The 15,823-nt window shown below is 34.2% G+C and overlaps 1 protein-coding gene across 1 annotated transcript in view; it reads right to left on the reverse strand.

Annotated features, from left to right (window-relative positions):
- The window catches only part of ACSS3 (acyl-CoA synthetase short chain family member 3), a 256,373-nt gene that overhangs the window by 7,600 nt on the left and 232,950 nt on the right, over window positions 1-15,823 (reverse strand). The window contains exons 12-13 of the mRNA XM_031938566.1: window positions 13,135-13,216; window positions 12,063-12,185 (exon numbers count right to left, since the gene is read on the reverse strand). Of these exons, the coding sequence (XP_031794426.1) occupies window positions 12,063-12,185; window positions 13,135-13,216 (205 nt within the window). The remainder of the gene's footprint in view (window positions 1-12,062; window positions 12,186-13,134; window positions 13,217-15,823) is intronic.

A 15,823-nucleotide genomic window follows, 5' to 3' on the forward strand; every position in this document is an offset into this window, starting at 1 on the left:
GGTCTAAGGAATGGAGTACATTTGGGAGAAAGGTAGCCCAAACATCAGCTTTTCTACACAGGATGATTAGGATCACCAGCAAAGAGTGGGAAAAAAATCATAAGAAGGCTTTTTTCTAGAGGATCCATAATGAAATATTCTGCCCACCTGCTTAAGGAGAGATGATGAACTAAGGATATAGAATAAAACACATTTTGGGACATGAACAATATAGGAATATGTTTTACTTGCCTGTGCATATAAATTACTAGGTTTTTGTTGTTGTTTTTAAAGGGGCAGATAGAAAAGAGATAAAATAAATGCTTAGCCAAAAAATTAAATTAAAAAAATTAGCAAGAATGGATATGATAAGGGGAAGGTAGTTGGTATAGTGGATAGAGCACCAGCCCTGAAGTCAGGAGAACCTGAGTTCAAATATGATCTCAGTCACTTAACACTTCCTGGCTGTGAGACTCTGGGCAGGTCATTTAACCCCATTACCTCAGCATTAAAAAAAAAAAAAAAAAAAAAAAAAAAAAAAAGAATGGATATGATAATAGACTATAGAGCCCTACATTTAGATTCAGTAGTTAATTATTGTCATTTTTCTGTCTGACTCTTCATGACCCGACTTGGGGTTTTCTTGACAAGGATACTGGTTTGTCATTTCCTTTTTTACAGAGGAGAGACTAACTGCCCATGGTCATGCAGCTAGATAAGTATTTGAGGCCAGATTTGAATTCACAAAGAGCAGTCTTCCTGACTCCAAGCCAATATTCTAGCCATTGAGTTACCTAGCTGCCTTAGATTTAGAACACCTGCATTCAATCCTCACTTTGATAAGTCTAGTATTCTGGTGTGACTCAGTTTCCTCATATGTGAAATTAATTAATTGAAACAGAAAAAGATACCACCCAATTTTATATCCCACAATTTTAAAAAATTAAAACATTAAGAACTTAATTGGATGTTTTTATATCTGGTAGCAGCTCAAAATCACTTGACTCTCTCAGGTATCATAGGGCCCTCCAAAAAAAGGATTTATAGAACTTTCACAAATTTAAAATATATATATATATATATATATATATATATATATATATATATTAAAATCAGCAACTATACAGAGTTGAATTGGCAGAATTCTTCTATCAGGGCAAATTTGGTTATTGCTAACATGTAAATTCCATCTCCTGCATGAAGTCTCCATTAACCAAATCTGTCCAACCATCTATCCATCAACAACTATTTACTTATCAAGTGCTTTCTTTGTGCCAAGCACTATGTTATATACTAAGGATACCAAGAAAAAGCAAAGACACCCTCATCCTGAAAGAATAAACATTCTAATAGAGGCAACAATATCTATAAATCAGAACCTACAAGATAATAGAGTACAGTCAGTTTCTAGCTTTCCCTTTTCTCACATCCTATAAATCTGAGTCAGTATCACCTTATGCACTCTATCATTTGGTATTCTTGTTATGTTATCTTTTTAAAGTGTTTTCCCCTGCCCCCAGATAGATAATGGAAAGAATATTAGATTTGGAGTCCAAGGTTCATGTCCCAATTTATAACCTCTGATATTGGGCAGGTTACTTAACCTCTGAATGCCTCATTTGTCAAATGAAAAATTCAGACTAGATGATCTTTAATGTTTAGTCTGGCTCTATATCAATACGAACCTACCCTGAACATGAGGACAGTGACTTTTACTTTTACTTTCTGGACATCCCCATGGTGCCAGTACATGATGGGTTGTTATTTTTTTCCCACATTACAAATACTGTTGATTTTCTCACTTAAATATGTAAACTTGTTTTCATCCCAAGCCAGTACCTAACAAAGAAGCTTCTGTTGGAGACATGCTGAGCCAAATTCTCAAAATGTCAATGCTTTTATCTGGCAAAAAAAGAGAAAAACTCCAGAATTGTTCTCTTTCAAACTATTCTCCAAATCACAGGTGTTTTGTGTATCTGGATGGCAGGAATTCAATTGCCAAATAGTGAAGACCTGGACTTTTGTAGGGAATATTTACCTGCCAAATAAACATGTTACACATACTCCAGGGATTAGCTGCATCCTTTTCCTTTTGACTTCAAATTTTTTAAGCTAGGTACAAAAGGTTTCTTTCAATTGGTAATTATGCTATATCAACTTCAGGAATCATGCTGAACCATACCTGTCGAAACAATCCTTGGGGAAATAATTCAGTGAGATGAACCATAACTATGGGGAATGTGGCTATAAAGTCCCCAAACATCTTATTAATTCAGTTTTTCAAAATCAAAGTATGAACCAAATGTTTTCTCAACAAATCAATGTGACTGTTTTTTTTAACTGATTAGTCTTGCTTTCTTCTGTCTTTGTAGACCTTGCCAAAGATGATCTTGATTAAAAGGGACCTCAATACCCCCTAAGACCAACCCATACAAAAACAAACAAACAAATATTCCCCCACTAAAACATATGCAACAAATAGTCACCTATTTCCCTGCTTGACATCTTCCAATGAGGGAATTCCACTACCTCCTAAACCACTTCTTTTTTCTGGATAATTTTTTTTCCTGAAATCAAAACTAGGTTGCTCTCTTTATCATTTCTTTCCAGTACTCATGATTCCAATCTTTTGAAGCCAAAATATAAGTATAATCCCTCTTCTTCATAACTGTATTTTAACTATTCTTAGACAGCTAGCATGTCGTCCCAGAGTCTTCTCCAAGACAAACATCACACCAATTGCTTTAATATTTTCTTATATGCCAATACTTTTAACATAAAACTTTTAGCAAAAAAGTTTTTAGGAGAAAAAATTGTGAGAAATGTAATGTTTTATGAGCTAAACAAATGGGAGACTTGAGGGGTTTTGTTTGTTTGTTTTTAATTTTGCTACCTAAGTCCCCATGATATCTTAAAAGTTCTACAGACATAAGAGATTCTGATAAAGGCAAATTGAAGCCAAGAACAACAACTTGGCAAGTAGAAATTTTTATCACAAGGGGGAAATGGAAGAGGAAAGTTTGAACTCTTTGAATTCTAGGGTATGAACAGGTCAACAGGATGACCAAGGCTTTTCCACCACTATAATTCAGGAATTCCTGAGGGCACAGCAATGTCCAACTGGTTGTTTTTTGGCTTTAGGGAATTAGGGACCAGAAGTTTGATAGGCCTCACAAATAAATCTTAAAGTAGTGTGCTGTAGCTGTGTGTAACTGTTTCCCTGCCTAGGTGCACAGAAATGGGTGTATTTAGACATAACTAATCAAAAGACACGTTATCTTCCTGTCACATGTATATTGGATGGGATGGAAAGTTGGTTGAGATTTATGAAAACTATAAACTACAATTCATTTCTGATGATTTATGGAGAGGAGAAGGATATCGTTGGAAAAGACTTAGATAGTATATATTAGGATTCTGAAATCCTAGTCAGAAATTAAATTTCTAGGGCATAGGGAATTTTTGCCTGTATTTTCAGTTGAGAGTTAAGATTCAGAAGAGAAAGGAGACATGGAAAATAAATAGCCAGTGACATATATCATGCTGAAGAAAATAAATTTGTTTTTTGGATCATTACTCTGTATACAAGAATGATAGGCTTTTAGAAAAATGAAGGACATTTCAAAAGATCTGAGGAAAACATGATTGGCTGGAGATTTGATGAATATTCTTAAAGGATTTTGAATATAAAATAAAGTTGTAGAGAAAAAAACTGGAATCTTTCCTCACCTTATCCCCTTTTACTGGCTTAATTCATATTTCCTAAATATGTGTACATGACATTTCTTCCAATAGAATATAAGCTTGAAAGATGGAGAATGTTTCACTTTTGTCTTTATTTACAGGGTACAGCACAATACCTGGTCCATGTTGGTTGCTGAAATAAATGTTCTTTACTTGCTTATTTGACACTATGGAAAACATGAAGCTTGAAACAGAAAAAAATGTATAAAGATACTTTCTGGTAATTCAAAGAATTACGGAACCACACAACAGTAGCAACAACAACAACAAAAACAAAATAAAACACATGAACAAAAACAAAATCAAACCAGAGAGGAGAAAGGAAGAATATTTTTAACCCTTGATCAAAGGACCCTAGTCACAGGACATCTAGTCCTGCCCCCCTCATAATTTACAAATAGGGAAACTAAGTCTAGGTAATTTGCTCAAAATCACACAGATATTGAGTATCAGAAGATGAATGGAAATCCAGATATTGATAATACATCAATGGCTATCGTATGGGCAAAAAAACAAACATAAACATTTAAAGTATGTAAATAGGTCTAGAAATATCACTAATGTTTAGAAAGATGGGACATATGAATAAAATGAAATAATGGAAGTAGAAATCTCTTTTCAAAGAAATATAATTGAAAGAGGAAATAACAGAATAGCTCTGTTTTAAAAAAAAGATATACAGCTGGGTCCTATTAATGAATTGCAAGAATCATTTATAGTGGAAATATTTGGTAGGAATAAAAGGAGATGCAAAGAGAATGGGTGTTGTTAGAATTGTATGCCAAATCCCTTAGCCAAATGGAGGAAATGAATGATGTTAGTAGATCAAAAGCTAACACTGAGACAAGATATAGTAATAATGAGAACCTTCAGTATATGATTACCTGGTGGAAATCTTTTTATGCTAAAAGCAGAGCATCTGATAAATATTTTATTTGTACAATTGACAACTTCATCTCTCAGAAAATATGGGAAGTGAATTTTAATGAGGGCAAATGTGAAATCTTTAAAGTCTGGAAAAGCCAATATATAAATATATGCCAAGGAGATGAGGCTAACTAGAAAGCAATTCATGTAAAAAAGACTGAAGTTTTGTTTTTGTTCTTTTCTAGTGGAGTCAGGCTTTGCCAATAATAGTTTCATAACATATACCCACCAAGTTGAATTTGTTGATTAAAAGATATATGTTAATATAATTTAATTTTTGGTATAATTTAATTTTCTTTTTTAAAAGAAAAGTTCATATAAATTTAGACTGTTGTTATAGCCAAAACACAAAGTCCAGAAAGAAAGGGAACTGATAGTTCAATTATTCTTCATTCTAGTCAGACACAGTTATGGGCATCACACATCAGGTAAAACCTTGACAAACTTTAATACGTCAAGAGAAGTGTAAAGGAGATTAAGAGCTAGTCTGAATAAGACTCAGTGAAAGAAAAGGGAACATTTTGCCTGAAAAAAGAAGAGACTTAGTGACTATCTTTAAATATTTAAAGATCTTTCATATAGATGAGGAATTAGAGGCATTCTGTATTACCAGAGGGCAAAAACAGCGCAAAGAAGGAATTATTGCCTCCATGAGAAGGTGTACCATCAGAATGGAACTCTTTAAGAAGAATTAAGGCGATTATTAACTGAAACACCATGGGTATTTCTACAACAAGGAGGGGATTGGACATGAAAATGTCTTGTCAAGTCTTTTCTTCCAACATCATTCTACAATTTTGTGGTTTGGGGTTACATCTTAATCAAGGTCTATACGTTGTAAGGGAAAAGCAAAAATTCAAGGAAACAACATTCTAAGTCCTTATTTGTTGAATGTTGAATGAAGGTTCCTAGGACTCAAAACTTTCCTTGAAACAAAAGCCAATTTTTTTTATTGAGTAGTTTCCTAGAGTGGCTACATTGGGGCGTCATGGAATACTGAATTCTACAGAGAATTAAAAATAATTGTCACTCAGATGGCAATGTGGTAATACATGGTAGACAGGAGCTGGCTGTGATACATTATAAGTAATGAATTACAAAGATGTAGAAAAGGGATTTCATTAAAGAAAATATGATCAAAAAGGAAGATAGATTGCTATATGAAGCTAGTCAGCTCATTTGTTTTATTGGTATCCATTAAATGTAAAGAATGAATGAATGAATATAATATATTCATTATATATATGTATATATAAGTATATATATATATATATATATATATATATATATATATAAGTATTTAAATACTTACTGTGTGCTAGGTTTTGTAGTGAAGACTGGGGAAATAAACACAAGCAAGCAACACAGTTCTTCTCATAAAGTAATTTACATGTCAGTGGGCAAAGAGACAGAAGAGCTAAAGTTACAAGGTGGAAGGAGGAGACACTCTTGGGAGGAGGCCATAGTATAAGTGACTCAGCTTGCAAAAGGCCAGGAAATAGTATGATGGAAGGTTTCTAATGTGTTAAGTGGACCTGCCCTGATCAAATTATGGAAGGACAATGGGCAATACAGGCCGAGTAGGCAGAAATGGGCTGTGAGTGACACCACTGTAAATCATATCTATTTGAATGCAATCAAAGATTCATTTGGTTTCTTAAAGGCTTTTAATCCTCCATAAAAAAATTTCCTTCTACCTTTGTGTCACAAGACATGAGGCTGGAAGCCTCAATAAAAGTAATGGCAAGAAACTTTTCATCATTATTAAACAATATTTGGGAAAATACTGAAAATAAGAATTTTCATAGTGTGTTCTTTTCAACTCTCTGAGGCAGAAGGCCACAAATAATTTGACTTCTGAGATGAGGAGTCCTATGAAAATAAGGAGACTGAATGATAAAAGCAAGAATTAGAAATTCTCACTTATGAATTCAACAAATATTTAACAAATTCCTCCTATGTACAAAGCACTTCCAGGCCTAAGTACCTATGGTTCAAGGGTGATTTTGTTATCTGAGATCTGTGCTGAGTAGCCTTATTCATTTTAGAAAATAGCTGAGACCCTTCAAGATAACCACTTCAGGAGAAAATTAAACACAAGTTCCTTAAATATTTTAGTGGCATTTTGTATTGTGAATTTTAATTGGGATAGGAGGGACAGTGGGATTTTTCATTTATCTTTTTAACAATCTCTGAGAAATTAATTTAAAAGACAGCAACATGGAGAGTCTATTTGCAGTAGAGGAATAGTTGGAAGAAGAGGAACAGAGATTAAAAATAAAACTTGAATATGCATTAAGCAAGCAATTTGAGAAAAATTGTGAGGAAAAAACCAATTTTCATTAATATTCATATTATTCAAGATAATATCAAGTTAATGTAATTATTTAAAGCCTATAGTAATCAAATTTTCAAGGTATACTCACTGGGCACATAATCACCCTGGGGAAGTCATCATTCTTACACTAGTGAAAAAAAAGCACTAAATTGAAAACAAATAATGGCAATTTTGGTCAAAACAATCTTTAAAGAAGTAAATTGCTTTTGAACATGTCTATAGGTTTAAACTATAGCACTTCAACACAAAATTTCCAAGTTTTCATGGATACCAATAGAACTTTTCATGATTGGGGGGCAAGGCGGCAGAACAGAAACAGAGACAGAGAGAAACACATAGAGAGAGACAGAGAGGAAGGAGGAGGAGGAGGAATAGGAAGAAGAGGTGGGGAAGAAAAAGGAAAAAAGGAAGGAGGAGAAAGAAGGGGAGGAGGAGGAGGAGAATCATCATCACCATCCTCAAAGGAACATAACTCTTCCCTTGGAAAAGGGAAACAATTGATCTTAAGACATAGGGTTTACTTAGACATGAGGAAAGGGACTGAGGGAGATTAAGTGAATTGCTCAGGTCACATAGCTGGTAACATATAAGGAGAGAGTGGGAAACATCTTTGTTTCCACATCTAAGAAAGAAGGGAATTTGACTAGATGACCTCGGTTTTTTCCAAGTCCAGTTTATGATGCTATTGTTACCTAGAGCTCATGTTCCATTGGTATGACCTAAATCTTGCACTAATAACAATAAGAGCTAATGTTTACATAGCACTTAACTATGTTCCATGCACTGTGTAAGTGCTTTACAATTTTATCTCACTTGATCCTTACAACAACCTTGAAAGATAAGTGGAAATAAAATGCAGCATCAGAATAGTCAGTCAACACACATGATACTTTGAGAAATTATACATCTAAACTTTTTCCCTTAGAAGATATCAGGAAAAGAAAAAAGAAATACATAGGTTTGCAAATTCTAAAGCATTACATCAATGTAAGTTTTCAGAACAATATGCATGAGGACTATGGCCATGTTAATGAAAAGATCACTAAAGAAGCATGGGAAATTGCATGAATTTTCAGGTTTGTATTGTTGATGCATTATTTATTTTTGCTGATTTTTCCCCTCTGTTTCTTCTAAAAAATCTCTTTTATATGAAATCTATTAGTTGGAAAGGGGAAAATTTATGTAATATAAAAACTAAAAATATCAATAAAATGTGATTTTTTAAAAAGCAAGTTGAACTGAGTCACTAAAAGCTACTGAAGGTCTTGAAAGATAGCTAATGACATATAATTCATTCTTTATATCCTCTATGGCAGAGCAATGGACCTGTGCCATTTATTGTCCCTGCTACACAGCCACACAGCCAACTAGTTAACTACATAGTTAGCATTTATAAAGCACTTAAGGATTTGCAAATCACTTCACATATGCTATCTCAAATTGACAAGACAGAATGTTATATACAATCCCAGATGCAGTCACTAAATGAGATACTTCTGCCTAATTACTTTTCTTTGCCACAACAAGAAAGGGCTGAAATTCTTATTTTGACAGAACATAAAAAAGGACATCAATAAAATTTATTTTTAAAAATCATCACCCTTTAGTTGAGCTGGTGATAGGATTGTCTGATCTTAGCTGGGCTAGTGTCCAGATGATGGACAATCAATGAACCTATACTCAAAGCTTGTTTTTGATAGGAGGTTGTACTCTCTTGATATACCCTTTGAAGGGGACTTCAGTGGAACCATTACATTAAAGGCAAAATTTTAAGAGACTGTTCAGTATTCAGATTGGTTAGGGATGGTTAGATAGTACAGGGATAGAACACTGGGTCTGGAGTTTGGAGGACCCGATTCAAGACACTTAATAGCTGTTTGACCCTGGGCAAGTCCCTTAACACCAAATATTCAAAAAACAAAGGATTAGATTATTTAGAGGAGTAGATAAAGGAGAAATTATATTCAATTCATTTGTTAAATGTCAATAATTGGACTAAATTCCAATCATAAGCTTAGAAGACATTTGGCAACTTTGAGCTTAGGTTCTCCTATTTTTTCCTCTCATCTTCTGTTATGGGCCAGAACTTGAAACAAGGTACTAACTCACTGGAATTGATAGAAACAATGCTTATGTACTTAGTTGACACCTTTAAGAATTCATACTTTAGTTCACACATTACCATTTGAGATTCACAAGTCAGGATTCAGTCAGGAGATTTACAAGTCCGGGAGATTCACAAGTCAGGAACCCACAATCCCACTCTCTCAGAGGAGGAGTCAACCTTTGAGTTCACTCCTCTAAAAGAGCATATAAAAGGATGAGCCTCAGCCAGAAGTCAGTTGGGGAGATTGAGAAGCCAGGATTCAGAGGGAGCTGGAGGCTGAAGAGGCAGAGGCAATGAGAGTTCTCGGAACCAAGGAGAGAGATAGGCCTCTAAGAAAGCTAACCAGGCTATTTTGGAAGAGACAATAAAGGATCTGTACTTTTAACAGCTGGCTGCATTTGGGGTCATTATTACATTGAACTGAAAGGAAGGCTGCCTCCAGAAGCCACCCAAGAAACCTGCTCCCAGAGAACAATTATATTTTAGAGAAGAGAACATTACAATCTTCTATAAATTCAGTTCTACCCATATTTCATACATTGTCAGCTGCAATATTTTCAAGCAGATTATGCCTTCTTCTACTTGGCTGTCACTATTATTTTCATGCCTCTCACCCAATAAAATAAAACTGTTGGAGTTTTGATTGATGGTAAATATTGAGCATATGAAATAGCGATATTTTTAATTAATTGTGACCACCAGAAATGTATGTAGAAGTAGGAAGTTATCTTAAAGAAACAAGAAATTAAGAATTTGGAAAGGAAAAAGTCCCATTCTGACAAGTCTACCAAAACACTTGAGGCATGAATTTCAATTTCCAAGTTTTACAAATGGGAAAGTCAAGTTTAAATGATGACAGTATAATAATAGCACACATGGGTCATATCTACCAAAATATTTAATGAAATGCCTTCCTGTCAGTGGAGCATGAGAGAACTGGCTGCCACACCAAGACAGCTAAGTGTACAGAAGCAAGGATGATAAACTTCAGCATGCTGTAAATGAAGATAAATACCCACTTTACAGAAGGTGGTTATCATTTAATTAGAGGAAAAGATTAGCTGAACCTCTAATTCTATTTTGCTGATTTCATTGAAGTATAATTGTACTATAAAATATGTTCTCTGATTTAAGCAGGTTGTCCTCTGCCCATGAATAATTTTTGCACTTTCCTCAGATTCCCTAGACCAAAACTGCCTTCTTTGATCACCATTCCCCTATCTATAGTGTTTCCTCCACTAGAACATGAGGTTCTTTTATTAAATAATTGTTTTAAAAGCAAAAATTGCATACATTAGAGTTTCACATTGTCACATACAATCCTGTTTTCTATTCTGTTTATATATGTAAGTGTTCTCTTGTGTTTGGGAATATCAGTGAAAATTCTGAATGAAAATATACAATTTATGAATATTAGCTTTTTGAGAGTTAAGGACTTCTTTATTTTCTGTATTTGTATCCTTATTACTTAGCCTAGTACATACAGTACATGTAGTACTGTACAGTACTACATACAGTAGGTGATTAACAAATTCTTTTTCATTCATTCATTCATTCATGCATTCATGCATTCATGCATTCATTCATCCATTCACATAGGCTGGGTCAGAACCAGAAGGAAATAATTCTGGTATCAATTTTAATCTGAAAAAGGACCTTAGAAGCCATTAATTCCATTCCTATCATCCCTGCCACAATTTTTAAAAGATGAGGAAATGAAAGTACAGGAATGCTAATTTTTATACCCAAGGCTATAACACTTATAAATGTCTGAGGCAAAATTTGAATTCAGGTCCTTCTGTGTGTTATCTACTGTTTTATGTTATCTCTCCAAATAATAATAAAACTAGCAATTATGTTAAATCACAAACTTATATATGAGAGGAATTATAGCATAATGGATATATATGTGTGTGTGTGTGTGTGTGTGTATAATATCACATACAAACACATACAGAGTGTAATGAATACAGTAATATGGAAACCAGCCCTGGAGTTTGGAAGAAACTGGGTTCATATACTAGCTGCATGACCATGAACAAGACATTTAAACTTCTAGATACCAAACAACTCTGAAACTGTTACATATGAATTGCCCATCTGTATAAGTAAACATATATGTGTTTTATATATATATATGTATATATATATATACATATATATATATATAAATATTTTGTATATGTATATACATATAAACCCTTTGAGGTCTGCAAAAGTTCCTACTTTCAAAACAGCTCTATGGAATGTAAATATTATCTCCATTTTTGCAGATCTGTTATCAAATACACAGAAAATTGAAATGAATTCAATCTTAGCAGAAGCAGAATCCCTTCCACCTCCACTCCTCACTGACTTAGCAAAGGATCATAACTAATAAGTGCTCATATTTTTTGTTGACAGAATTTCATATTTTTTTTTAATGATTTTTTGTCTTCTACTTCAGAGAGAAAGCATGATGTAGTCAATAGGCTGGTTTTGGAACCAGGAAAAGCAGTATTTCAATCCTTCCACTAATAAATACTGTCTGTGTCACCTGGGCAAGTCACTAAATTTTTGTCACTCTAGGAGACTCTAGAAGACTATAACTTGAAGAGAAGCTGCCAACATTCATTTGTAGAGAATTTTGCCTCACCTAGGAGGTCGCTATTCAATGAAATTGCAGAATCACAGATTTAGAACTGGAAGGAATCTTAGAAGCCATTCATTCAATATCTTTTGACTGATAGAGAAACTGAGGTTCAGATGGGTTTATAAAACCACAGAATTGTAGCACTAACGATGGAAAAATTCCTAGGCCATTTAGAATAATCTTGTAGTTTTATAGGTGGTTTCACATTTTATAAATGGGGAAAGTAATGACTTCTCCAAAGTCATACAGGTAGCTGGAGCAAATTTGGATAAGACCAGAGTCTTATCCAAATTCACCTTTTGGAAGAGAATTCAAAATCCAGTATTCTTTAATACCTCTTCAATGGCACCCGCTGAAATCCTGTGACCTGCTACATTGATTACATCATCAACTCTAGACATAACATACAAATAGCCATCTTCATCCATGTAACCAGCATCCATGGTGTCATAATAACCCTATAAACAGAAGATCCCACAAGATCAAAACAAATATATTTTAGCAGTCATGTATTAATATATTAACTTTTAAACTAAGGACATTGTAAACTATAAAAGAAATGGTTGCATTCAATCTTAGGTGTTATAAGGTTACTGGATTGTTTTTTCAAAGCTTGCCAAATTCTGTTTGGTCCTTAAACAACTAGTAATAAATTAAAAGTTTTTTGTGTATATCCAACTTGAGTTAACATAGTGAGTTATAAAGTTTATGAACCCAATTTCTTGTCTTAATGGAAAAAGTGTTGTTTCAATATCCATCAGTAGCACAGAATACTTGATTGGCAGATTTCTTCTTGATTCATAATTAGATTTTTTCTATGTTAATATTTAATAGGTATCACATAGTTCATTCTACTCTTGTTCTATCCTAATGTCTTATCATGGAACAGAATCCCAAAATCTACTGAATAGAATTGCTTCAAACAAAGTCTCAGCAAAAGAATGTTTAGGTTTTTTTTTTTCCTCCTGATAATTATCTTCCCTAAGTATAAAGAGGTAGAAGGCTGGCCATGAACTGATTTTTTAAAAATTTTTTTCTAATCCAGTGGTGAAGTTTTTCCACTCTGAGTTACTAAACAAAGAAATGAAATTAAATGCAATAAATGATTTTGGTTAGATCTACAAAAGAATTTTCTCACAATGAGAAAGTAAGGGAAAGTCATTTTGACTCTAAAACAGGCCAGTTAGGGAGGTAGTTGAGCCACCAATCCCAAAAGATAAATGCTGACTTGGGCTAAATTACAATTTGAGCAATTCACAACTCATGAAGCAAGATTGAAATCCAATAGTCTTTTAAATTTCCTTTTTGCCATAAGATTTTATGGACAAGATACTCCTGTATTTTTCTTGTGTGAATAAGTTTGATGATGAGCAGATTCATCTGAAATGGTATCTTAAAGGTTCTTACAGGAAACTTTTCAAAATACAAATGCTTGAAGGCTTCCTGGTTTTTCCAGAGTCCCGAAAATGATCCAGGGGGCAAAGGCAACCTTAAAAGAAAATATAGAGATTAACATTCAGCAGGTAAGATTGAATGAAAGTTTATATAGGGAGACAGATCAGAGGGTCAGTGAAATGAGTAACAAATATTCGATGGAAAACAGCTATATTTCTTTCATCTCCAAATCTACAAGTCAGGCTATGACTACAGATGCCCAAACCACTGAGGATCAGGAGTCACAGAATCACAGATTTAGAACTGGAAGGAATCTTAGAAGCCATTCATTCAATATCTTTTGACTGATAGAGAAACTGAGGTTCAGATGGGTTTATAAAACCACAGAATTGTAGCACTAACGATGGAAAAATTCCTAGGCCATTTAGAATAATCTTGTAGTTTTATAGGTGGTTTCACATTTTATAAATGGGGAAAGTAATGACTTCTCCAAAGTCATACAGGTAGCTGGAGCAAAGTTGTAATTTGAAACAAAGTGCAAGGATAATTGTTCTTTCTGTGACTTATGCATATTTGGTACATTCTTATGCTGAACAGTCACCAGAGCATTAGCAACAATAACAGAATAAAAAATTAGAATAAAGAGAAGTAAAGTCACTTTCATGGAATAAGTCATAAGACAGATAAGATAAAATAGATAAGATCATAGATTGGAAAGGACTTTAGAAGTCATTTATTGTTTAGTTGTTTCACTCATGTTTGACTCTTTGTGACTGTTTTCTTGGTAAAGATACTGGAGTGGTTTGCCATTTCCTTCTCTAGCTCACTTTACAGATGAGGAAACTGAGGCAAATAGGATTAAGTGACTTGCCTAGGGACATACAGATAATAAGTGTCTGAGATCAGATTTGAATTCAAGGAACATAAGTCTTTCTGACTCCAAGCCTGGCACTCTGTGCACAATGGTGTCATCTTAGAAATTATAAAGAGAATTAACTGTTTCTGAACATCTTGGGATGGGATTGAGAATCACCAAAGCTACTCCAGGTTTTAGAAGAGGAAATCTCCTTCACAAAGCTAAGTACCTTTTTCCTTCCCCACAATCTCTAGTTTATTCCATGACAAACAATATACCATGTGAACCAGACCTCCTATTAAGTTCTTTTTGTCTCTTTAATACAATCTTTACTTACCTTCTGTTGGTGCTAGGAAAGAAGACAAAGTCCCTGCTACAGTTTATGTATACCCTGTCTTTCTTTCTATATCATTCAGATAGTAAACCTTCCAGTGTGGAAATGTACTCCACTAATGCACCTTGGTATATAACCCATGGCAAAGCAGTTAGAATCCAACTGAGGCAGCAATTGAAACCAGATTTTCCTGATTACAAGGGTCAGTCCTTTATTCTTTATGCTACAATACCTCTCATGACCCTAATGACAATAAATAAAAAATGAATGTTATATAACAAGTATAGACCAAGACCAAGCAATAAAAGATCATTTTCAATCCAGGAAGTCTATCTCTCTATCTTTTTTTTCTGTCTAGGTGAGGTGTGCCTGGAGAGATGAATTAAAATTAGAAAAAAAAAAAACAAAAAAACAAAAAAACACTTGAATTTAAATCCTTCCTTTCATACTTACTAACTTGTGAATTTGAATGAGTCTCTTACACTCTCTGTCCCTCACTTTGACCTCATTTATAAAATAAAAAGATTGGTGTCAATGGCCACAAGGTGCCTCTTAGCGCTAAATCCATTATCCTCTGATTCTGTATTTCTCCCATTTTGTTTTCTTCCAGGGAATTTCTATTGATAAATATAACTAATGAGCAGCTATGTGGCACAGTAGTAGGTCGAGAACCAGGAAAACTCTGCCTGAATTCAAATCTGGCCTCAGGTACTTACTATCTGTGTGGTCCTGGGCAAGTCACTTAACCCTGTTTGACTTAGTTCCTCATCTGTAATATTAGAAAGAAATGGCATATCACTCCAGTATCTTTACCAAGCAAACCCCAAATGGAATTATGAAGCATTGGACATGACTGGAAAATATTATCTATCACTTCTACATCACGTTCTCATGATTATTGTTTTCATGACGTTCTCATGATATTGTTGATATCAAGTCACAGACTTTTCAACAATTCAATCTCCATCTTTCACATAAAAGATGGAAAGAAATGCTAATGCTGAAAATATGTGCTGATAGTATGATAGTGCTGAAAGTTATGACCCAGGAGTACTTATTTGGGCAGCACAGTGTCACTCACATACCATATTCTATCTGTATATGTTTTCTTTGCCTGCTTAAATTTTAAGTACCCTAATGTCAAATGTCAGAGCTTAAGTTTTTCTACACTCTTCACGCTCAGGATGATATAATGCTTATCTCTGGAATGTAAACCTTCTTCTTCATCTCGATTTTTTAGAATCCTGATCTTCCTTCAAGCAAAGCTCTGGTGAAACCTCCTATAGCTTCTTTTATCTCCTCATTCCCCTCCCTAGTTATTAGGGCTCTCTTCCTCTCGAAATAATACTACATTATGTAGTATCTACTTTATATTCCTTATGTAGCTCCTTGTAATGACTTTCATTCTTTGATCATTAATATCAAATGAAGTATAAAATAGAGAGACCTATTCTTGCTAAAGGTGTTCTACTAGGTCACATAGGATGCTTGTTGGAAAGTCCAGCCAGCGG

The sequence above is a fragment of the Sarcophilus harrisii genome, chromosome 5, assembly GCF_902635505.1.
Source record: "Sarcophilus harrisii chromosome 5, mSarHar1.11, whole genome shotgun sequence".
NCBI classification, from domain to species: Eukaryota; Metazoa; Chordata; class Mammalia; order Dasyuromorphia; family Dasyuridae; genus Sarcophilus; species Sarcophilus harrisii.